General features: G+C 35.6%; 1 protein-coding gene across 27 annotated transcripts in view; it reads right to left on the minus strand.

Annotated features, from left to right (window-relative positions):
* Positions 1-24,840, minus strand: part of KCNMA1 (potassium calcium-activated channel subfamily M alpha 1) — a 469,151-nt gene that overhangs the window by 74,863 nt on the left and 369,448 nt on the right. For 2 of the 27 annotated variants that reach the window (XM_050305315.1, XM_050305313.1), the window contains exon 19: positions 23,125-23,298. The exons of the other annotated variants lie outside the window; for them this stretch is intronic. In XM_050305315.1, the coding sequence (XP_050161272.1) occupies positions 23,125-23,298 (174 nt within the window). The remainder of the gene's footprint in view (positions 1-23,124; positions 23,299-24,840) is intronic. 27 annotated transcript variants of the gene reach the window in all.

Genomic DNA, 24,840 nt, shown 5'->3' on the forward strand with positions numbered 1-24,840 from the left:
ACCGATCTGTATTGCCTTATACATCCAACTACTGGGCTACCTACGGAGATCTTGGTTCAACCCAGGCTTTTGGGAGTGGCAGCGGTATTTTACAGGTAAGCTGAGTGCCCTTTGCAATCTACAGTACGTAGATTTTCCTTGTTCAACAGAACTCAGTAAGTTAAGGTGCAGCAGCGAGGGGTTGTTGGGTAGGAAGAGGCTCCCTTTACGGTTATTAACAAGTGGAACAGGTTCCGGGATTCCTTCAGTGGACTTGGCATCAACCAATGCATTAGTAGTTGCATTCTTGAATTGATATGAACATTTTGGGTAACTTGATCTAGCTGCATTCTTTACTTCTAAATAATAAGAAAAAATTTAAATTAATTTCCTTGTATTAAAAATTATTTCAAACCACAGGCATGAATCAGTTTTGATATTGCGTGGAAATACAGACTTTAAAGCCTAAAGTAGCAGTTCTAAAAGCAGAAATAGAGGTTTATACCTGCAGCTTTCTTAAGGTTGTCTTTTTTTTCTTTTCTAAAAATATCTTTTTATGAAAGAACACTTATAAAAGGATTATTCCACAATATCATCACCTTTAAGCAATAATCTCATCCTAGAGTAAGTATGTCTTAGGCAACACTTATTTCCCACATGTTGATAATAGCTTTGAGATTTACTAGCTGTGGAAGATGTTTATTTCTTTGAAACTACTGAAAATGACAGGGGAGGTAGAGCACTCTGATGCTATTAAAATAAATAAGGAATCATAGAAAACGTAAGGTCAACATTTCAAAATTGTGCAGGCACACTTATGGAATTAAACTGATGTTTAGGTATCTACATTAAAAGTGTTGGATATTTAGCATTGCTGAATACTGTAAACTTCAGAAGGTCATATATAGCACCTCTGTAAAGAAAGTTAAGAATTTGATTTCCTAAATATGGAGTTATCTGTGATTCTTAGTCTTCCATTCCTAATATATCAAAGCTAATTAAACACGTAACCCTCCCCCAAATAAAAAGTACCTTCTGTAAAAAACAGTAAAAAAATGTGGTTTTTTGCTAAAAATATGCAATGAAGATCTTCTTTGAATGCTTCTTTCATTCTTAATGAGTATACTATAGAGAAGAGGTGTATTATTGAGCCACTAAGATCTTATATTTGGTTATCTATTATGAAGTAAGGACATTAGATAGGAAGCATTTGGTGGACTGATAAACTTGCAGCATTATTTCCATATGTGTCAATCGCCTTAAAGATTGTATGGACAATATTGAGCAGTCAGTGGCTCCAAAGCAATTGAGGAGGTCAGCATGTTTTTTGGAATCTTTGTCTAGTTTACCACCAGGTAGAAACACCATCTGGTAATGTGAAAGAAAAGTAAATAGCATCCCCATGCTTGCCATTTTTTTTCAAGCACAAAATCTGTCTCTCTCACAAAAAAAGTGGGTCTATGGGAATTACAAGAGTCATTTGAAGGTACTTTTTAACAAAGTTCAACTGGTTAGTGACAAAGCATCCATTCTAATTCAGTGACCTCTAAATTGATGTCTTGCTACTACTCTGACTGAGGTAGATAGAAAAATCACTGAGAAAAGAACTAGAGTCTGGTTCACGATGTTACTCTGCTTTTTACTAATAGCAGTAACATTTAAATTATAATAACAATAATGCATACTCATCAGAGTTCATATATATTTTAAATCATCAGAGGAGAGCATATATTAGGAGCATAGATTAGGAAAACTGACACAAAAACCACTGTGAATAATAATGGATATACTACTTGAAAATTACTGATTTTACCTCATATTTTCTGGGGTTTCGTCAAACTTTGTACTTCTATTTTTTATATTCCTCTGATGAAACAATTGTCTGATGATAAAATATATCTGCAGAGACTTATCTCCCTACACAAATCACTGGTCAAGCATGTATTTGAAGATATGCACCAATTTGGTTCTATTTTTAAAGTATAGATAGTAATATTGGCAAAAATCTTCAAAAATCTACATTCCTGCATCAAAGAATCTTCACATACAATGGAAGAAGACCAAAACCTATTAAGCTTATCCACCCTCCAATCAAGTTGTTTCAGAAACATCATAATCTTTTTACAGCCTCTTCTGGAGTTCACCAAGTGATGGTTTCAGGTACCAGACCTCACTATTAAGCAATAACTTTCCATAAAAATGTACATCTTGTGGAATATTCAATGCAGACATAAGCAAGATTTCCAAGATTTTCTGCTTGCAGTGGCACAGAATGAGTCAGAACAAAAATACTTGTCTTTTGGTAACGGCTTCATATCTGGAGTTTGGTATCATATTTAATAGTCCCACACGATCTTGCTCAGCATGAAGGCAGACTAGGCTGCTTAAAACATAACCTATTTCCCCTTATTTCCAAAAGTGTGGACAGGTACTATTACTTAAATGCAAAACTCTGAGCATGGGGATAACAAGATGCCTTTTTTTGTTCGGTCAAATTATTCCAGATTTAAAAGTTCTAATTACTGGTTTCATTCCATGACTTCTAGCTTCTTGCCTCTGACAACAGCTCATCCACTGCAGATGAAAGTGGAAGAAGCCCCATAGTGGATAAGTATGAAATATCTTGTACATGGGACAAGTTTCTTTCTTATTCCATCTGAAAAGCAAGGGTTATAGTATAATATCTGAATATCTCATCTTTCGTAGAGATAGTTCTCTGTTCCTCCTACAATTATGTATTTCTTACCACAGAAGAATAAAACTGGTTACTCAGTGTAAATAGCCTGTCAAGTTGTACATGCAGACTGTGCCACAAAGACAGGCAAGTCAGGATACACAGTGAACTACATGTGCAAGCACAGTGCTTGTTCAGAGTATGCAGTATCATACAATTAGGTGAGAAACACAGGCCAACACTGTTACTTCACCAGATACATACTATAATGTGCAGAACCTAAAACACTTAAATAGCATCCTGTTGTTCAGCAAAGGCAGTTATATTTTATTAATAATTTCTTTAAAATCTGACTGAGTTCTTGCACCACTGTGTGGGCTGATTTCCATAGAGAACATATTTGGGAAACAAAGATTGCTGTTAATTATATGGAACTAAATACATCCTTAAATATTGTCACTGCCTCACTAGGTTTGGCAATCAAACTGTCTGGATTGGGGTAATTTGTTGTACCATTGTGCAATGTCAAAGCACAGTCGCCAAGTCCACAAGGGTTCTCTTCCAAGTATATGATGAGTTTAGCACCACTGAGTCTACTGAAAGAGAACTCTTCTTCCACTCATAGTTATAATAATTTCTTTTTATGCAATACAACATATGACTTTATTTTCCATGCAAATGATCACAGGACGAGTGTGCGGCCTGCATTGTTTATTCCACCAAAATGTCTTAGAACTATTCAGGATACTTGCCATGTATCCATAAGGCACTATTAGTGTACCAAAGAATAGAGACACTGGTCATTTTGAGACCAAATATTCAACTGCTCTTTAAGAATGGTAAACAATAAGGAACAAGATAAGAGTAGAGTAAGGGTAAGATATTCAATTTTCTGTAGTATTTTCTAATTGCACTCTGGGTGAACACTACCTACTTTTAGTAAATGCTATATAGAACTTTCCCAAAAAACCTGTCACCATTCAAGAGACAAAAAATAATGTTTATAAGATGTGAGATATTAATGCAATTGTAAAGATATTTTGATATTCCTGTTCCTTACCACCACCCTCAGGAACTCCCTTTCAAGCTCAATGAATACTTGCCTACAGACTGCATTAGGGAATCATGCCTGTTTCTATTTCTATACATTTTATTTATTATAATGAAGATAATTTGAATTGCAATCTGCAACTCCCTGAACATTTTTAAAACAACCAATGTAGTTAATCTAATGCCTTTGGCAATCTCTATTTATTCCTTGTGAGCATACACTTGCCATAACTTAAAACTGGGCTGAGCTTTAATTTAAATGTAACAAGGCAGAATACCAGTACAGTGCTTTCAACAAAATGGCTGAAACTGGCTTCAGCATGATTTGCCTGGAAGGGAAGATGAAAATGTGTTTTAAAGGAGAAAAAATATCCTGACCAAAACCAGACATTCTAAACAACCACCACCGATACCCACTACTCCTTTCCTCCCCCATCTCTATCAGCTGCTAGGCTTTCAGCACTGTTTTTCGCCAGACACTAGCACAGTGTTTTCCTTCATAGTCAGCCATCAGCCAGAGCTGTCACTTGCAGATACTTCATTTTTGTTTCAGTCTAATTCATACTGCACCCCCTTAATCTCTGTAGTGAGTAATGCCATGTCACTGTGCAGATATGCCAGATCCAGCACTAGAAGTACAGAGAGTGTTTCTAACAGTTAAACTACCTTGGTTTGAAGAAATATTTTATTTCTTCCCCTAACTTAACAGTTCTCTTTTTCCTAAATATTTTCTCAGCTGACCTCCAAAGGACCAGTCACCATTCTGCCATCTGGCTCAGCTTTCATAGGGTGGGGGGAAGACAAGCTGCAGCCCTGTATTATTAAATGCAAATAATCAATATGTTGATTGAGCTTTTGGCTACCAAAGTTCTTTTGATGGGAGTGACAGTGAGCATGACTTCCCTCATTCAATGACAAGCCTGCTTAGACTTTGCTACCTACCACTTTGTGAATCAGGCAACTGAAAATACCCAGAGCAATTCCTCCAAACTGTCAGCTATTGCTGTGATTCCACCCAGCACCCCCTGTACAAGACAACAGATTAACCATTAGGCTAGATATGTTGAAAATATACAGCTTCAACCTTTCCCCAGCTAGCTCAGAGCGATGTATAGATGATTATTTCAACCGTCAGCTGCCGCATAGACTTAAACCCCTGCACAATAACTCCTGGATTCATCTGCCCCTTGTCAAACTTACACAGCTTTAGTTTGAGCATACATAGTGTGGCAGTTTCACTGCGGATCTAGAATAATCCAGACGGCTGCTGTCTCTTTGTTAACAGGAAGCTAAACTGATGAGTTTGTAATGCATTTCTTATCAAAGGTAGTTTCAGAAAAGAAAATGTGCCAAATCAGTTGGGGTTGGAGTTTAGCATAGTACTAAAATATAGTTTAATCAGAATATTTGTTATTTGTGAGGAAAAAACCCCAAACATTATTCACCCCTTTTAAAAATCACTTTATGCCAATGAACTATTTAGTTTACAAATTTACTTGATTTTTTTTGGTGGTAACAGATGTAATGAAATCATTGACTAGAAACTGCAATATAATGGTGCTTGATGAGATATAAGAATGTTAATTTTAGAAACTGCAGAGCAGTGTTTGCTTAGTGTCTGAAATTGTAATTCAAATGAAACAGGATTGCTGTTTGGGTTTCTGCGTGCATTACAAACTTAGGGAAATGCATTTCATTGTGGTTTTTAATAAAAAGAGAAAAGAAATATGCTGCATATCTCCACATACTAGTACCATTAGAAAAGCAGGTGAGGCTGGCTTTTAGTTGCAGCGTGCCATCTGAAGCAGATAAGAAAACATCAAGATCTGAGAATGTCAAGAATGCATCATCTCAGAACATTTTGCAAATACTGAATGGTGCTTACATGAGACATTCTCTTTGAAACAGTGCAGCCCAAGAAACATCTTTCTTTTTTTCTTTTTTTTTTTCTTCCTCTTTTCCTCCCAGTCTTGCACCTTTTGGCTAAAGGCACATAAAATTGTTGCAAAACAAATGCACTGGTCTACTTTTACCTTTTTTTTTTTTTTTTCTATTGGTATCCAGTGCTTAAATTTTGTATATACAAAATATATAATATTCCTCACCTTTTCTTTTCCCTGAATGTTGTAAAAAAGACATTTTTTAATAGAAAATGTGGAATGTTTCTAGTCTAGATCCTGTTTTGTATTCTAGATAGCTACTCTGATATTCTGTGAAACCATTATAAACTTTAAGTTTCTGAGCTTTTAGGGTAATGTGTACATAGAATGAAAGACAGACTGCAAAGCAGTTTGAAAACCAGCAAACTTTTAACTTGAATCTTTTGGTGAAAAAAAAAAATGTATGGATTTACACCAACTGAATTTATTTCCAGGGGTAGAGCAACTCCCTAAGGTTACCATAGAAATTTATTATTTTTTCTTTGCTCTTCCTATTTAATTCAAGAGCATAACTATTATGAATGCTGTATCAGTTGTTATCACTTCTCTGTTACTAGAACTTCAGCAAGCAAAGAAGTGGTTTAAGGCTGTTCAAACTGTGGTTAATCTGAAATCCACTGAAGTCAAAGAAAACACATATCAGCAGACTTCAGATCAGGAGCTGTTCATAACTCATGTATATGCTGTATATACATGAAGGAAGTCTTTCCCATACATAGAGTATATACAGCATTTTACAGTTGGCTTGTGCCATTTAGAGAGGAAAGGCTTCAGATTTCATAGATCTGGTTTCTTGTTCCCATACAGAAGAATACTGACAATATGATAATATTTGTACATAACAAACATCTTCTCTTTCCCCTGATAAGTGTGCACAGTACAAAAAAAAGCTACTTTATTTAATTCCTAATCCAATCCCAATTTATATTTAGACTAAGTCATAGGTCCATTGAAACTTGAAGATCTTTTTTGATTCAGAGTTTAGTATTCCCTCATACGTTTTTCTTTAGTCCTCATTCTCCACTGCCTATGATTCACTCTGTAATTGTTTATTCAAGTCATTGTATTGTTATTGGAAAACTGTCAAATGAAAAGTTAGAAAAAAAGCAAAGCATCAGTGGACTTTTTCCCCCCATCCATTTAATTGCCCAACAGACTTCTCCTATACAGAATACTATTTGGATAAAGTTTATTTTAGGAAAGGGTGAAGAAATGGAGATGTGTCTAAACTGTAGATCTGTGTTCATGGGGGTCTGTTGTCCAGACAAACATCAAGTGTCTCATTGGTATGGCAAGTGTAAATATTCTGAGTCAAATTTAAAATTATGTTACTTCATTATAAAAATCTTTTCTGAACACAGACGGGGAGCAACAGCAAAATGTTATTCCTGTGTGTCAGAAAAGAGCTGTTCAGACCCTGTGTGTCCTACTGTGTCACAAGCAGCTGTGAGCTTCAATTTTAGAGCTCCAGCTGCTGTGTCTAGCAGAAGCAAAGTACAAAAGAATTGCCCAAAGCCACAGGTTAACTTTTTAACAGATTACCTGATGACCGACCATCAGAGGATGGGAATCTCTTGACTGGGATTTAGTTTTACCACAGCCTTGGGTTGCTCACGTGCAGCCAATTCTGTTTTAATGGAGTTCCTTACTTATAGCTCTTGCTAAAATTCAGGTGACCAAATTATCTGAGAACATGGTTGTTAATATCTAATTTTTCTCAGATTTAGCAAGTATAAGAATGTAAGGTTGCTATTGCTGTTTGGAAAATACATTTGGAATACATTAATAAAAACATACTACATTCATATGATAAGAGTGACTTGTTATTACAGTGTTTGGTGTCCTTTTTTTTTTTTTTTTTAATTGGACATGTAAGTGTGTCTGTCTCTTTAATATTGAATAACTGCAACATCCTTTTTATTTCTCTGTTTCTATTTTCCTTCCTTAAAAAAATACAGTGTCAATTAAAGGACACTGATTTGCTTATGAGTGATCCTTTGACAGTTCCCCAAGGCATGACAAGTAAAGCCAAAAGGCACATCTTTGGAGAGTCTTTAAGAGTAGCAACACAGAGCAAATCGTAATGTTCAGTGCATTGTCAGGAACTATCCTTGTTTCAATACATTGAAAGATATATTGAATATATCCAAAGTATATTGTCCTTCGTCTTATTGTCTCAGAGAGGATTTTGACACCCACTGCTAAGGGACATGGAGGAAGAAGTTACAGCACTAGCAAGGGCAGGCTGTAGCTAAACAGTTCTGCAAAACTATAGAAGGAATCCCTCCGTTTTTTACAAAATAAAGGAAGTTTCACCTTTGTGACTAAACACACTTACAATCTGATCAGTCACCGCTGAAAACAGCGAAAACAATGAAGTTCTATATGTGGACAATATATAAGCTACTATTAAAAAATATCAAAATTTGAAAGGCCACTCACCATTGTGCCTATGATCACTTTACTGTTTATACTCCCTCGGCTCCATTAAATTCAGAGAAAAATACGCAATAACTAGAAGTAACTAAAGTTAAAAGTAAGCACAGGACTGTTCTGCTCCTTGGGATTAGAAATCGTGTATTTACTGCATAGATTGTCAGGAAGAGTGAGTATTTCGGTGCACAGGAAAGCAATAGTCACATGCAGACTCCACAAATTTCAGCTTGGTCTTGCTATTCCTGTGAACATTGGGAAGTGTAGATTTCATTCTGCAGAAATCTAATTAGAATTATTATTTTGTTTTTCAGTTAAAAGTGCCAATTTATCTTAACAATACACATTTTCAGTGCAGTTCCCACCCGTATATCCTAAATTTTTAAACTGAAATAAACTTTAATCTACCTTGCTTATGACAAGATGTCACTAGGTCCCTGCCAGCACTACATCTGAGAAAAGATTTTCCTAAATTTCTTATAAATCCATTGTATTCCTAAATGCTGGGTTTGTGGTTTTGTTTGTTTGTTTGTTTGTTTTGTTTTTTAGTTCTTCCAGTAAGTTGTCTTACTTCTGAAAACACAATTGAGAGGATATGGCTGGGGTTGTTTATTCTTTTTTTAACTAGGTAGTTAATATGCCACTGGGGTGGCATATTAAATATATAAATTATATAAATATAAATATATAAATTGGGGGTTTCTTCATATTTTTTTCTTTATAAACTTTGCTGCCATTGAATTTCTTTTCCCTTTTGGCTTGTGTTCACCCTTGTAAAAAGGATGTAGAAGTGTCTGTGTCTCTGAACAAGAACTGAAATATTGACATTTAACTCTGGCTTTCTTATCTTTAGTCTTATCTATCTTTCACCCACATCAGTGGAAAAACTTCCATTTATTAAGCATTAATAAGGTAAAACTCAGTGATCCCCAATACTCTTTCAGGCTCAGGTGTAACATTCCTGGAGTCTTTGCATGACTGTTACCTGGGAGGTCATAATATCATTTCATGTGTAAATTAAGCATAAAATGCTATGCGTATTTACATATACACCAGTTCTAGATACAAGTACTTACACTGTATGTACCTTTATGCAAAAAAATTTATACAATTAAAATGGACCATCTGAAATTTTTTTAAATAAAATTGTTTCCTCAACAAAGCAATACAGTGAAGTTCTTGCAGGCTTTTCAGTCATTACTGATTTCTAATCCAGCACCACCACCTGCTGGTTACAGTGAGTTTCAAGCCCCATTGCTGTTTTTCTGTCTTCAAATCTATGCATGAATATAGAGCAGTATTTCTCAGTTGCTCTTATACATAGAAATGTTATTAAAGGAGGAGATCTTTAGCACATTGGTTGCAGTTTAACAATATTAGCTGAAGTATGGCTTTCATAAAAGCAGGGAATGTTAACTGTTGACACAGAAATTATTCTGTGCAAACTACTGTAAGTCACAGGGTAAGCCTTCAAATTAATCAAATAGGTTGAACCTGTGGTATTAAAAAGCCTATTATTACATATGCTGGTTTTATCACTTACAGATATACAGTTAAATACTCTTCATGACACTAAGAAATGAGTATATTTTTTTCTAAGTGCCCCCTACTTTGATGAGTTCTACAATGTATTTCATTCTTGTAAAGCTTTCTTCATGCTCTGAACAAATGCATCAAAAAACCCAATAACACCTGTTAAATATATTAATATAAAACCAACACAAGATATAAATAACTAAGATTAAATCTATAAAACAATAGCAAAAATAGCAATAGCAAAAATAGAGATGGAATATAATTAATTGTTATGAAAATTTAGGGAAGTGTAGTACATAATTTCTACATAAACATTGGCAAAACAAGGAAAGTAAAACAACACAATAAAAACTAAAAAAAAAAAGGGGGGAAATGTGATGTCTACTGTATCTGCAAAAGAACCCACAAAAAATTAATACTCCCATCTCTTCCAAAGCTTAGAGTAGTTTGGCTGAAATCAATTCCTATGAGGAAGCAAGGGCTAGAAATTTCATAGAAATGGAAAATAAAGCATAAACTAAAAATTTCAGTGGAGATAATTAATAACAATGTTTCTTACAACATCATTTTGGTCTCTAACGGAAAGAATACTCAAAAGGATGGATGTATATAGCAAGGATCCTGTTTTTCAAATACAACCTAAACAGGATCAAAATATCTCCATACAAAAAAAACCATCATCCGTTACAAATTCCCTCTGATAATTTCTCTATTACTATAAAAATACTGTACTGGTAACTCTGAAATTTCTGCAGGAGTTAGGGTTGAACTAATGTAAGAGGGGAAAGCATGCCATCTCACATTCACTTCATGTAGACAAACTATAATGGTATAAAATACACAGGCTATCAATAGAGAAAGAAAGAAAATAATACTGAATCTACCAAAGTAAACTGATATCCATCTGCTTTAAAAAAAAGTAAAATTATATATGTTTTGTCCTTTTAGTTTTCACTTTGTTACTAAAGCCACAGAGAGATGCCAGCCTCATTTAGTTCATGACAAGGATCAGGAAGATCACAGCCCATGACGAAGAACAGCTTTAGAAAGAACACTTAATCAAACATAGCTGCATCAGGCTAAGTACTTCTGGTTTCATTAACCAAACCCTGATGAGACTATGGACATTACCAGAAAAAGAGAAGGTAACCCAGCAGCAGCACCCTCACTGTTTGCACCCAGTGCAATGAAATAGAGGACAGGAAAGAAGGCAATGGAGAATTTTTTAAAGTGTTGAATTAGCTGCTCAACTTACTTAGCTTTGTCCTGCAGAATACTTGGTGTGCTCAGTGTTATACCACAGAAATCTCTTATACTCTATGAGTATGAAATTAAATACAGGTGATGTCCCTTTTCAAAGAAGGTAGCATGATAAGGAGGAAAGACAGATATAAGAAGAGAAAAAAAAGGAAAGACATTTCTGCAGGAAACCACTCAACTGCCAGCATTTCTGTTATATTATCACACCAATTTCAGAATAAAGTCCACAATCACCTGGAGGTGAGGAACCCTTTCCAACAAAGAAAAAATGGATGTATAAAATTTCGTAAGATTTACAGGTCAGTTACTACCCTGAAAGTAACTATATCAACCACAAATGCCACAAGATGCCAATATATTTGGAAATACAGTTTCTGCCAGATGTTTTGAGAGTCAGATACTGAAAGCATCCAGAAATCCAATGCTCAGGGGACACTGACAGCTGTCAAGAAAGTCATCTTCCAAAAGTGAATTGCTTGGAGCTCTGCCTCTGAGGGTTTTATTTTGTCCTGCTTGAGAAGAAAGAGGAGGGCAGACAAAAGACTCATATGCTAAAGGCAGATTAAAACCAAATGCATATTTTGACATATTTTATATTCCTCATGGGCAGAACTCAAGGATACTGCTGAGGAAATCTGCAGAACCAAAGGTTCAATTTGAGGATATTTCCTGAGGAGTATGTGGGACTTGAGTATTGATCCTGAATATATGAGCCTAAAGATATGATTCTTGCACTCCTTCAAGCTACAATTTTAAATGCAAAACAAGATTTTCACCATCTATTTAGCAGGAGAGGCACCAGTAAAACTATAAATGAATGAGCTGCAGCATTCAAAGATTCAATCAGCCAATCAAAAAGACCTTTAAAGTCTGATGAGCTACTAGACATACTAACACTAGAAATCACGAATCGAAAACCAGAGTATGCATTTTCATTCAAGTAGGAGATAGTATTTTCAGTGATTATTCAGAAAAGACAGAAATACAGAAAGTATTCCACAGACCACCCTATAATAAAAAAATTATATGTGGTGGTGGTAACAGGAGAAATCTGAAACAAAAATTAAAATAATCCCATATTTGAAAGAGGCAAATTTGGCTACAGGGAATTCTAAGAATGGCAGAATTGTATGATAATGACATACTGAAGTGCAGATATGGCACAGAATTCATATTACATAAATCAACAAGAAGAATGATCTGGTATCAATGGGTTAAAGGAATGCCAGTTTCTGCTCTTACAGAATTTCAGACTGATGTAATATCAGACAAATCTAGACTATGTGATCAGATTCTTGGCTTAAATCTTCCCTGACCCTGCAAACTGTATGTTCATCTGCTTCTCTTCCAAACATAACCAAAGGCTTCTGCTGAGTCATGTAACTCTCCAAAGTGTAAGATGCCTGTATGTTAGATTCCTTGTATGGAAGAATCCTGTCAGATAGCTAGGATCATCTTACTGACTCCAGCCTCTGCAATATTTGTATTGTGATTACCATTACAGAAACTGTGCTGAGACTGACATCTGTCCCAACTCTAATGGTCCCTCTTCTTTTCTCCTTTGTCTCAGTGAAGAAATCAAGAAGTTCTATCTTGTTACTCAGGGCAGTGAGACTCTTAAATACAAATAATCAAAATACATACAATGAATACATATAATGCTTTAATGACTTTTTTAAAGAAAATAAAAAGTTTTGGTGAAAAAATGAATCTTTTAAGACCTATTGAAAAAATTAGGTCTTTAGCATATGAAAACTGATTTAATTTTCAGCAGATTTTCTTGGTAAAATTAAACAAAAATACTTTCATATCTCAGTTTACAAAAAACATCATTTGTTGACAATTAAAATTTAATTTGAGTAGCACTCTGAAAACGTGTAACCTCACAAAACAGGATATACATTTTTCTGTGGAATATCAAAAGCAGTTCTTATAATCCAAGAGTTAGTAAAATATATTTTGCTCACTTTTTGCTTGCCTTGAAATTGGAAAGCTTATTGGTTTTATTCAGAACCAAACGAAAAAGTAGTTTTTTATATAAAAAAACAAGACAAAATACAAGAATGGCTAGGAGTCTAAGTCCATTATTGGTGAGAAATATTTGCATGCCATCTGAAAATCTGGGAAACAGGTCCCATATGTTGTAAGGGAAAATCTGTAGTAGAAGCCAGAAAAGTACAGCCAGAAAAGTTCTCTTCAGTGGTGTATCTCACTTCTTCTTACCCTTCTGCTGTCTTGTCATATGAATTATATTCATTTTCACACCCTGCAATTCTAAATAAATACTGTATCACTTTGCTGCCACCCATCTTGTGATTGACTGATCACAGAGAACCTGGCAGTCCTTGCATGTTTCGATAGATCAAGAATAATTCTAATAGACGTAAAGCGTGAACAAAAGAAAAAATATCACTGGACAAATGCCTGCTAATGAAATATGCTGCCAGTTTACAACTATGGATTTTAATGCATGTTACTCATGCAACATCTCTAGCAAATAAGCATCATCTCTACATTAGGCTCAAAACTTGCAACTGATTTTATTCATTTTCTAGAATCTTGGTTCTATCAGCTGATAGACTAGCTAGGCAAGTATTTATCTTGACTTCAAAATTCTTTTCCATAAGTCATGACTGCTATTTTTACTAAATGTCCAAGCAGTACATCCCATAAGGGATCATGTAAGTACTACAGAAGAAGGTCTAATTTTAGAATAAACCATCTCCATTGCTAGATGGTACACCTCATGTGATGCTACCTCATTCTGGCAAGAGTTTGCTCAAAAACAGAGCCTTCATTTCATTTTGCCATTCTTCCTCCACAGCATATGGTGATGTAAAATTTCTCTCCATGTTGTCAGACATGCCTTATCAGAGAACACATAACACCACTGAGTTAGAGAGTGAAGATAACATCAGAAACATGGGAATGAAGAAAGCAACATGCTTAGTGCAAGCAAAATCTTTTATGCTAGAATGAACAAAGGAAATTGCATGACAAAGATCAAAGATGCTATAATGATTTTTTGGATTTCCTTCAGCAGTAAACAAGGTCTGCATTCCAATTAAAGTTCAGAAGCAGCTAAAAACTGCAGATGATTTTTAAAACATGGCATAAGAGATTCTTCTCTGCTGATGCAGATAAACAGAAGTTATCCCTGCCCTTTCAGATAGTATCCCCTTTCAAAATGTCCCTAAGCAGCAAGGAAGTAATGGTAATTTTGCCACTCCTTTCTGTCATGTACCCCATTTCCCTTTCCTCTCCTCCTTGCTGTGTATCTATGTCCTTCTTCAGCAAAGATCAGAAGATGTGAAAATTGGCCTCTTCAGGGGAATAAGTATGTCAAAAAAACAATCAGGACAATTCAGGACTTCAAAATGTAAAGCACTTCTTAGCAGAAAATGTAATATATAGGGAATACAATATTTTCAGTCTATAGTCTATTTTCAGACTATAATCATGTAGTAAGCCAGTGGTACACTGAAGACCGGGATCTTTGCCTTCTGACATTTTTGTTTCACATTTGCCTAGGTAGAATTTCCAGTCAAACTGAAATGTACACAGGAGTGTTTAACCAGATAACGCCAGCCATATCTTACACAGTAATAATGCTTTTTCCACTCTTCAGAATAATTGTACTGTGCTAACAAGATCTGATGAGTATCAGTGAAGCATGTGTGTGTGAGGTAGCACACATTATGTTCTGGAAAATCTTGGATAATAACTGAATCACAGTATTACAGTATTCAGCAATACATAAAATATCACAAGGAAAGATTTATCATTGCATTATAAAAAAGAATGCTAACAGAAGCTGGTGAATAGTCTCGAACAGTAAAATTATGAGTGAACTTTAACCTATTTTAAAATATATTATCAACACAGTTAAAAACTTAGATTATGAAATAAATATATCTATGACATGTTCTGTTCGACTCCCTCCTGTCTACTGTAAACCCCATCAAAGCACTGATACAGTATGGTTGCTTTTTTTGTGGCACTTCAAGGGCCACATATGGAGTTACGTGACAACAATCTCCTATTTTCAAGCAGAACATAAAAAAATCATGAGGTTATGCATCCTGGCATATACAAATTCTTGGAAAGGTTCTGAGTCCTCAATAAAGACTCAGCAAAAATTGTCTTGCAAGTTACTTTTGGCTTCCGGACTAGGGACTGAACCATTCTGCTGCACCTACTCTGATCTTGATAAAACTAGAGATTTCTGCTGTTATTTCAATGGATTCTCCTAGCTTATGTAAGAAATACACTGGTCATCCTTGTTTTCAGTTCTAGAAGTATTAATCATATAATACATATATCAGTGGTCACACAACAGCTAATGTGACTCCTTACCTGAATAAAGCTATGTACATATTAAATATGCTAGGGATCTCAATGGAATAATCAGGTGACAGAACTACTGTATTTGATTTTTTTTCCTGCTTTCTCCTGTTTTTACATCAAAATGTATCAAAAGGAAAAACACTCCCATACACTATGCAAGAGCTTTTATTCTAGGCTTTTTTTTATACTAAACTCCATTTCACTTTATATGTTGAAAGTGAAATGTAGAAGACCGAGGTCAGAAGATTTCTTTTTCTATGAACCTGAAGGACAATATTCCAAGTCAGCGAACATGTTTTTCCTTGAATTATAATAGGATACAAACAATAAGGATATAAAATGGAAAAAAACCAAACCTAACACACAATCTTTTAACACAAGAGTATTAGATGTACAGGTTTTACAAATCAATCTTTTTTTGTTTCGACATAATTTAAAAAGAACAGGAATTACATCTCAAAGTGTCTCTGTGATTAGCATGAGCTAATAGTTTTCTGCTCTGGTTGGTTCAATATTAATTTGAGACCTTGCCCAATAACATCCACACAAATTAGCAAAGACTCAAAATGGCAATCAGTTTGGGGGATCTATCCTGAAAAGTGGTACTAACAACTTCCCAGCATCAATGAACTTCTCATCCTGCAGCTGTTTTTAAAAGCTTCCTCCCAAAGGCACATTTAGAACTAAATTAAATGCAACTTTGACTTAATTAACGTTTTAAATGATAATGAATACAATGTAGATTCATAGAAGGCATTTACATTGTGTTATAAAACTGATAAAAATTTAATAACTCTTTGTTAATAAGTTATGTCTCTCCAGACCCATAAAGCCTAAGGCAGTCACTGCTGTAGTCTAGGGTCTAATCCAGGTTCCTAATGCAGGTGGTATAAGGAGGCAGGAGACTGACTTGACACTTGACATTTGCTCTAAGCCTGCTCTGGATCAAGCCACTGCTTGTTCATAAATACTTTATTTCATATAGTAAAGGTCAGAATTTGGGCTCAAGGCAGGGCTATGACAGAAATGCTCAAGCTGAAACTGAGCCAGCTCTGGCATCTGTCGCTTGAAATAGCTCGGAAACAGTAGAGAAGGAGACCTAACCGGCTAGCATCTGTCCCACACCAAGGAGGTAACAGGAAGAATCTGCTGCCTGGTGGTAAGAAACTGTCATGGTGAGTTTCACGACAACCAGCCACACTCAGGAACTAAAAATGCAAACATAATTTCCATGTCACCTTGCATAAGACCCTCTGCTAAATTCATTCCACAGGATGCAGACAGCATCTTTTCTAGCTTGTCCCCATAAAAGCAAGCCACTCACTAGTCCCTTCCCTGTGACCCTGGTAAGAATCACTATTCAATGTAAAGGCCTAAAGGAATTAAATGCAGACTTCTTGATCTTTCCCTCTCCCCATTTTCCCAATTCATCAAAGGATTCACTGCTAAACTTAGCAGTGCCTCCATCCCACAATGATGTGAGAGTTCATCTCCTTGTCAGAGACATCACAAACTGGGCAGAGGTCACCCTCATCAGCCCACTGGTATATGCTGTATGACAAAAGTGATCTGAAAAAGTGCATGCTTCATTATTTATATTATCTAGTAATAAGTCAGACTGTCTCACTTTTACCGTTCTACCTTCTAAAAAGAAACAGCATGGTTTGGAGGGATTGTCCCAGTTGTTTGTTTTTTTTTTCTTCTACTACTGCATTTCTACACCTCAGTATTCACCTATATGCTCATACTATATCCAAAAGAAAGTTAAATAATTTAGCAGTACCGAGGTTTTATCAAAGCATGGAACAATAAATGGGATTATTTTTTGAATGTTATAGTCAAACTACATACTTGAAGTCACCTATGGCAAAATACCTATTGTTTCACGTTACCTTTCCTCCCTCTGTAATTAATGTCATCTCCTCAGTGTTTGAAGAGGAAATACAATGCATGGTGCATTCATACACATAAAAAAGAGACGGAATAGATTCTCAAAGTCTCAGGACCAGCCCCTCCTGATCAATGCTTCTATCACTATGTTAGCAATACACAAAAACGTACAGTTAGATCAACGAGGATCACCTGGAGGGCTGTACATCAGGAGTGCAAGAAAGGTAGACAAATCAAAGGGCTGGTCCAGTGAAACCACTGTTCCAGCAAGCAGTTCTTGAATGCTAGGTAAGACTGTGATCACATTTATTGAGTCAATTCATCCTATCTTCTCAAGTGGAAACACCTGCATGCATTTTTGCATGATTGCAACAAGAAGAAGAGAGAAAGAAAGTAGGTTAGGCAGAATTGCAGATATAAACTAAGTTTGAAAATGGAAGAGTAATTTTTCAGTCTCAGAAAAGCAAATCTTATGGTGTCTTGCTTGTGATTTACCAGTACCACAGGCTATGGAACTGGCTGCAAATATGACAGATCTCTCGCATGTTCAAGCTTTGACTTCATACCAATGGCTAGACCATGAGAACTTCTATAGGAGAGCACAGGCTTCTCCCACACGTGGGTTTTTTTTTTTATTGTTCCACTGTCTGGTTTTATATGCTTCAAAACCCTACTGTCCAGTTTTAGTAATACCAGCTTTCTTGACAGTAGATCATTCTGAGAAGATAGCTAAGGAAGGTAAGTTGGTTTTCTTCACTATCCAGTAGCAACACAGACTATGTTAAGAAGTATATACCTTTTTTTTTTTTTCCTCAGCTGTACTGATCTTGTACCTTAACTAAGTTATCTAAAATAGTATTTTTCTTTCTGAAAAAAAATGATGACTAAAATAAACACAGGTGTCCGTTTTTACATTATTTTCAGTATTTTGAAAGGGAAACCATGCATTCTTGTAGAGGTATTTATAAGAAACTTCACAGTCATGTCAGTTCCCAGGAATACAACACTGAATGCATGGAAACTGATGTAACTGAAGTAAAAATCTGTCACCCTGAAAGGACAATATTTGGAACCAATTTTACATAAATCAATATTTCACACACAGCTTGTTTCACAGGCTTATTGTTTATATTCTCTGTGGCTTTGAATTACCAGGAATTTATTTGACACTATATCTCATTCTAATGTTCCATTTTCATTAAGCTCATTTAAAAATAAATAAAAAAAAGTAGGCTATAGAACATAGCACTCTATCGTTCTCCAGTATACAGAGGTGGGGTCATTCCATAGAAGTGAGCTGCATAAAATACAGCAATCTGATTATAATCACTTATGAACTTATGATGCTGTTCAAGAAGGGCAGCATCTGCCTTTCCTCTATAGGAAGACACAATTCCTTATTTACTCCTTCAATTTCTTCTTCCTCAAAACATTAAAGGTGTACTGTTGGCTTTTTGTTCGGGACAAAGATGAGATAGTGTGACCACAGAGAGATCAGTGGGTTATATTAAAAAGAAAGTGCTTATGCAGCATATGTACAACTAAGATTTTCAAAGCTTCCTGTGGCCACAGCAGGAAGTCTGTCTCACAGCTCAGAAAAGGTGTGTAGTGGGAGAGAGCAGTGGTATTACCCCACCTTCTCACAGTCAAAGCATTATAAATATAATGTAAACGGGATCATATTCATAGCTGGTTTGAAAATCTCATAGTCTCTAGCTACCACAAGGTGGTATATGCATCCTGTAAACGGAAAATCATTGTTGCTAAAGGGCAAACAGAAAATTCTAGCACTGAAATTTCTCTTTTGATAGGGCACATACAGGCCCTTCCTGCACCTTAACTCATGCGTGAAAAAGAAAGTAGTTCTCCTTGTCTTGGCTACTATAGCAGGACTAGAGAAGTAGTTGGTCAGAAAAGCAGAGGATAGAACGCAGAGGATATGTCCCCTGCATTCTAGGAGAAATAGAGTATGCTATCTCTTCAGCCAGTTATTCAGGAAGTCAGGACTTAATAGTCAAATCATTTAGAAAAGTCCAAACATAGTAATATAACTGAGGAGTTTTAGATACATACACTGACCAATGTGTCTCTGTGTGTTATGCATTGATCTCTCTGGCTAAATCAATAAGTTATATGTAATTTCAACTCTCAGTTTAGAATTTGGCTTTTTCAGTTGTAAAGTTACACAGGCAAAGTCTCCATTGCCCTAAGTAAAAGGTCAGTGAAAAGTTAGAGCTTTTCTAGACCTTACTTGTTAAACCACATTGCCACACATTGTTCCAGCACAGTTAACCAGTCTTGGTTCAAGCTACCCAAAATGTTCACCTAATCTTGCAGCATGGGATTTTAGGTCCTTTGCGAGAGATTCAGCAGCCAACTTGTCTGTATAACATAAACTACATGCTGACAATAGAAGACTATATGGAATATATGGCTCTAAACTAGGTCTAGCACACAGGTAGATATACACTTTTAAAAGTTAAGCTTTCTCCAACTTGTCTTAGCATGGTCTTCCTAAATAACATGGCCAGGAGTTTGGGCTGAGCCTTGCATTCAAAATATAGCAATAATTAATCTTTTACTTTGTCTCTAGAGATCCCCGATATTCACTAATGCAAAAGTCCTCACATAAAGCTTCTCAGAACTATCAGAGCATGCCAAAGCATGTTTTCTCACAAGCTGAATTAGATATGCCTGGGCCTAATATCAAGAATGTCCTAGGAAATTTAGAGTCCCATGGCAGTGGGCACAGCGACAACTTTAGAACAGTTCCTTTAGGAACATGAACTTCTGATGTTGCTGAGAAGCACAGCAATATGGTGATACAGAAATACAGAAATTAAATGATTCAGGTTAAGATTCTGTCTGTATCACTTAATCATTTGAATGGCACCCTGCAAGAGTTGGCACAGACCTAAGGAGAAACATCACACTTATTAGTAACATAATTTCATTGTATAAACCCCCTAGGTTTTTCAGTGGTTAAGTGCCTCTCTTCACGCTAATTGACTTGAGTCTCCAGTGCAAAAAGTACTTGGACCATTTGACTGCTGTTCATGTAGCAATCTACCAAATGCACTAAACCTGAAAAAATGTAGACACAAAAAAAGCTTCATAATTATATTTCCTTACATTTAGAAAAATTATATGCATTTTTTCCAGAAAACAGCCTATAAACTCAATAGCTTCTTTAATGTAATTATATTTAATCAAAATATGATTTTCATTTGCTGGAAGTACAAACAACAATACAATAACAGAGAAACTCATTTGCAATGGAAGACACTGCAAGTGTTACTTTCTCTGCATATTATGCAATTAGTAGACTAAATCCTGTGTACATCATTGAATATGTAAATTGATATCTTCTACTCAACATCGGATTCTTAGAAACAACGCTAATTTTCACCAAAACTACTCATTGTTTCAAGAAGATATGGTCTGTGATTTTATTTGCCTTGGGGAAAAAAGCCTGCTTTTATAACCAGAAGTTCAAAAAAAAAAAATAAAGGAAAGAAAGAAAGAAACGCATTAAGCAATTGTAGAAGCAAACCAACTCAACTGGGGCACCACGACCAAAGCAAGCCCTGTAATAGTATAATGACCTTTAATGAGTGTCTGGGGAAACAATACAGTCCTAGCATAAAAGACAAAGGGCAAAACCCATCATGGCTCCACTGACACTAATTCAAAATGATTTTCAGAACAACTAAAGAATGTAAGAGAGGTAATCTGATCCACCAATCTGACCTCACTTTGATTCTGGGGCCCTGCTGCTGCCATTTCTAATTGTCAAACACTCTACATTTCACATCTGCTCATATTTAATGAAAAGCTGACTCTCACTGCCATTCTTTGAGTTAACTAGCTCTGTCAAGATGGGCATCATCCGACCCCTATGCACTGCAAAGAAAACATACTGATTTCTATTGAAGCCCTGCCAGTGCAACGTTGCGTGTATATATATATTTTAATTGGAAAAGAAAGGCTTATGCTGCTTTGCACAGAGTGTGAATTGGTATTGATTTTTGTACTTATTATTACCAGTCAAAGGTGACTAGTCTCACAAGAGGAAGAGTGAGATCTCTTTTGATTTGATGGAGTGATGAAGAGGGGAAAAGGCCCTTGAAGGATAGGATGCTAAAAATCCTCAAAGCTGTCAATATCACTTATCCTTCAAAATATAACACAGATCTAACGTGTTTCCCAAAAAGCATTGGTTTTTGTTGGAAATAATACCATTATTGTGGAAGTTTTTGGCTCAGCAGGCAACACAATCAAAAATGTTTACTTTATCTGCCCCTGTAGAGTCTTAAGTGGACTTGAAAGCTATGGTAAACCTACAAATTAGTTTTTCTTTCCTTGCCAAACAGTGCTAATGGCAAAAATTTTATCCACTTGTGGGGGACATATTAATTTATCCTAATCTGGTTGCTGTTAACACCAGTGCCAGGACCCACCCACATACTCTCTGTAGCAGTCTGTATGAATGCAAACTATAGGAACTGTGTCACTGAGACTGTTACACTGCATAAGTAAATGTCTGCAGCAATCCTCAATAGAGGAAGGTTTCTCATTCATTTTTCCTAACAAAATATGTTTTGTTACATTTTACTCTGATAAAGGTCTCTTAAAAGGATAAAAACTTCTGTGATTTAGAACACGACTTAAAACTGGGAACCATCCACCCCGAGGTAATGCGTGAGTTGCAACTACGCAGATAAATAGGAGTTTATAAACAGATGCAGGGAGATTTCTGGTAAAATCTCCAAGAAATCCTATTATAATAATTTCAACTGACACAGTCTTCAGACAAACATTTATAGCATTGTTATATTTGTGACCGGAAAAACAGTTCAAATGTCAAAATTGTTAAAGCTAAGTCATTCACCACTTGGACTACATACTGAAATACACAAGGCATCGAAAGACAACCAGATGCATAATCTACTAACTACATTATAGTCTTCATAGCACTTTTGTATTTAATGACTTGTAATGTAAAGTAGACTTGCTTCCTGATCAAAACTCCAAAAACTTCTCATAGATGTATTTTAATAACTTTGTAGTTTTCTTTGCCACTTGGGTAGGGAAAGGAAAATAGTTCCTGTCCCAAGACATAGTTTTGCCTGTTATGAATGACTAAAGAGGACATGAAAATGAAACCAAAAAAATAATTTTGTTTAACAATCTTCCTCAATTGGTGACATCACACTGATAAATTCAGCTTTGGAATCCCTATAGCTCACCCAAAGAATTAATGGCTATGCAGACTTGTTCTAAGTTCTCCGGCTCAACTCTGATCTTTCCAAAGAGCTTTTGTGGAACGTTTCAGATTGTTACTGTCCTGTGGGACAGATTCTACAGTTAATTTCAAAACGTTTGTACCAGGTATTTCTATCAGGCCAGTCCTTCCAAAAAAGCACTACAAAAAGTACAACCATTTTTAACAGTATTTCTGTGGTTTCAATATTACATGGAAGGTTCTGCCTTCTTGAGAATTAAGAGTTACAAACAAAACTAAAGATAATAGTAGCAGTATAGAATAGAATTCCAACTACTATAATTCAGCTACTACATCCTGTATATTTATTCACTGCCAATTTTACGGTGCTCTAGTACCAAAATTATTAGAGCTACCTGCTTAGCAACAGTCAGATATTTAGACATAGGCCTGTTCCTCCACTGAAGCACTTATTTTTTAATTAATGACAATTTATATTGTATGAATTAAATAAAAAAGATGTCACCAAACTGCACTACTAAGGTCCTGCAAACTATTGCAAGAGGATGCTTTATAAAGAGCACACAAAGCAAAATAATGAATTAAATTTTCTGTATTAAAAATAAATTAAAACACAAATATAAAGACAGAGTAGTAATCAAATTTGGGGTTGGATTTTTAAAAAGCATCAGCCCAGTAAAATTCACAGAACTACAATGTACGACACAAGACGGGGATGATACCACAGACACCACAGACATGGAACAGCATGTGTTGGTGTTAAAACTTACAGGCACGTAAACTGGTGGAGCAATCATTAACAGAGACAGAAGAAAGTGGGAAGGCTCTCTCAAGGGTGTCCATGTTACTATGTACACTGCCTGACATGCAAGAGCAGTCACGCTCAGAGCGTCCGCAATCAAAACAACATGCCAGTTTCATTCTCTTGTAGATGGACATCTTGGCTATAACCATGTGTTGGATGGGAGGAGAGGAAGAGCAGCAGGTTAATGGCAAGGTTATATATATAACAAGGCAGTTGGAAGGTAATTTAAGGGATTTAATACAGGCCTTAGTTAATATTAACAGTCTTGACCCAGGAAAAAAAAATGCAATGAGATTATTGATAACACTTTGGCTGTACATTAAAAGTAGGGCAAAAGATAAATTGCTCTTTATTTGTGTTCAGTCTTATAGGGAGACCGCAGTCATGGGGAAGAATTACTGTTTACAGTCAAGTGTTTGGATCCAAATAGAACATAGTAAAAGCACAGAATCCTAAGAATATACTTTCCCCTTGGCACAATTAATACTATTGGGTTAAAATGAAAACAAGAGTTGCTAATCCATTAGATACTTTTGCTGTATCCTTTTTCCTGTAAAAATTTCAGATTTTTTTATCCATAAATATATATATGTATGTATACACACACAAAAACACACACGTATATTCTTACACACACACACTCACACACATACATTATACACTTACACACATACATATACATATATATAAATATATTTATTCTTAAACATATGATACTAATTTCTCTGTATTAAACTGTGCCAAGGAACTCCTTTATTGCAATAAATTACACATCACTAAAGAGTTACAAGATGTTCATAAAATTTTCTGAAAAATTTATTTTGCTTACATTATATCTTCAGGAATTCAAATTAACTCTTGACAGAATACCAAAATTTGCCCATATAAGAGACACAACTAATAATGGCAAATATGCTTGACATTAAGATCAGTTCACAAATAAGGCATCACCAAAAGCACACAGAGCATTGGTCCACTGAAACATGCTGAATCAATCATTGGCGTATTTTCTGCTCTGGATTCAAAAGCCAAACAAGAACCAAATAACTGAATGTAGAATTAGGCACTAATTCCAAAACAAGTGCCAGGTTAGCTAAAACATTTTTATGCTTCAGTTATCCGGATGTCCTTGTTATGTATTTCTAGAAATATACAGCATCCTATTTTATAAACGTATGTATAAATATCATCATTAAATTCTGCATGTTATCTGAATCACAGACTGTTTAAGTCTGAAGAAATCCAAAGGCCACTTAGATTGTTTCACATGTTGCACTGGATCAACACTTTTGGTAATGGTTTAGATTGAACTGACTCAATTATACTAAAAACAAAACAACATTGACAGGCAAAAACAAAACCTTAAAAGCAAATGCAGAAAAAAGGTAATGTTTCTCTAGCCTGTACTTTCAGTTTAGGATGGGTTTTTTTTGCATTATGGTAATGACATTAAATTTAAAATAATTTCTCTTTTTTTTCCCAGTTTCTTAATCCCACAGTCACCAGGAAAGAGGGATTGAAATCACTCAAATGGGTCAAGTCCTGTTCTAAGGCCTTGATGACTTGCCATATAGTATACTCGTCAAGCAGGGGTAACATTATGATTGTGAAAAACAGGCATTGAGGGAGATGAATGAGTGATCTCTTCAGCAGTGACTCCATTCCTCTAAAACTTTGCTCA

This window comes from Myiozetetes cayanensis, unplaced genomic scaffold, assembly GCF_022539395.1.
Source record: "Myiozetetes cayanensis isolate MyiCay16 unplaced genomic scaffold, myiCay2020 scf10, whole genome shotgun sequence".
NCBI classification, from domain to species: domain Eukaryota; kingdom Metazoa; phylum Chordata; class Aves; order Passeriformes; family Tyrannidae; genus Myiozetetes; species Myiozetetes cayanensis.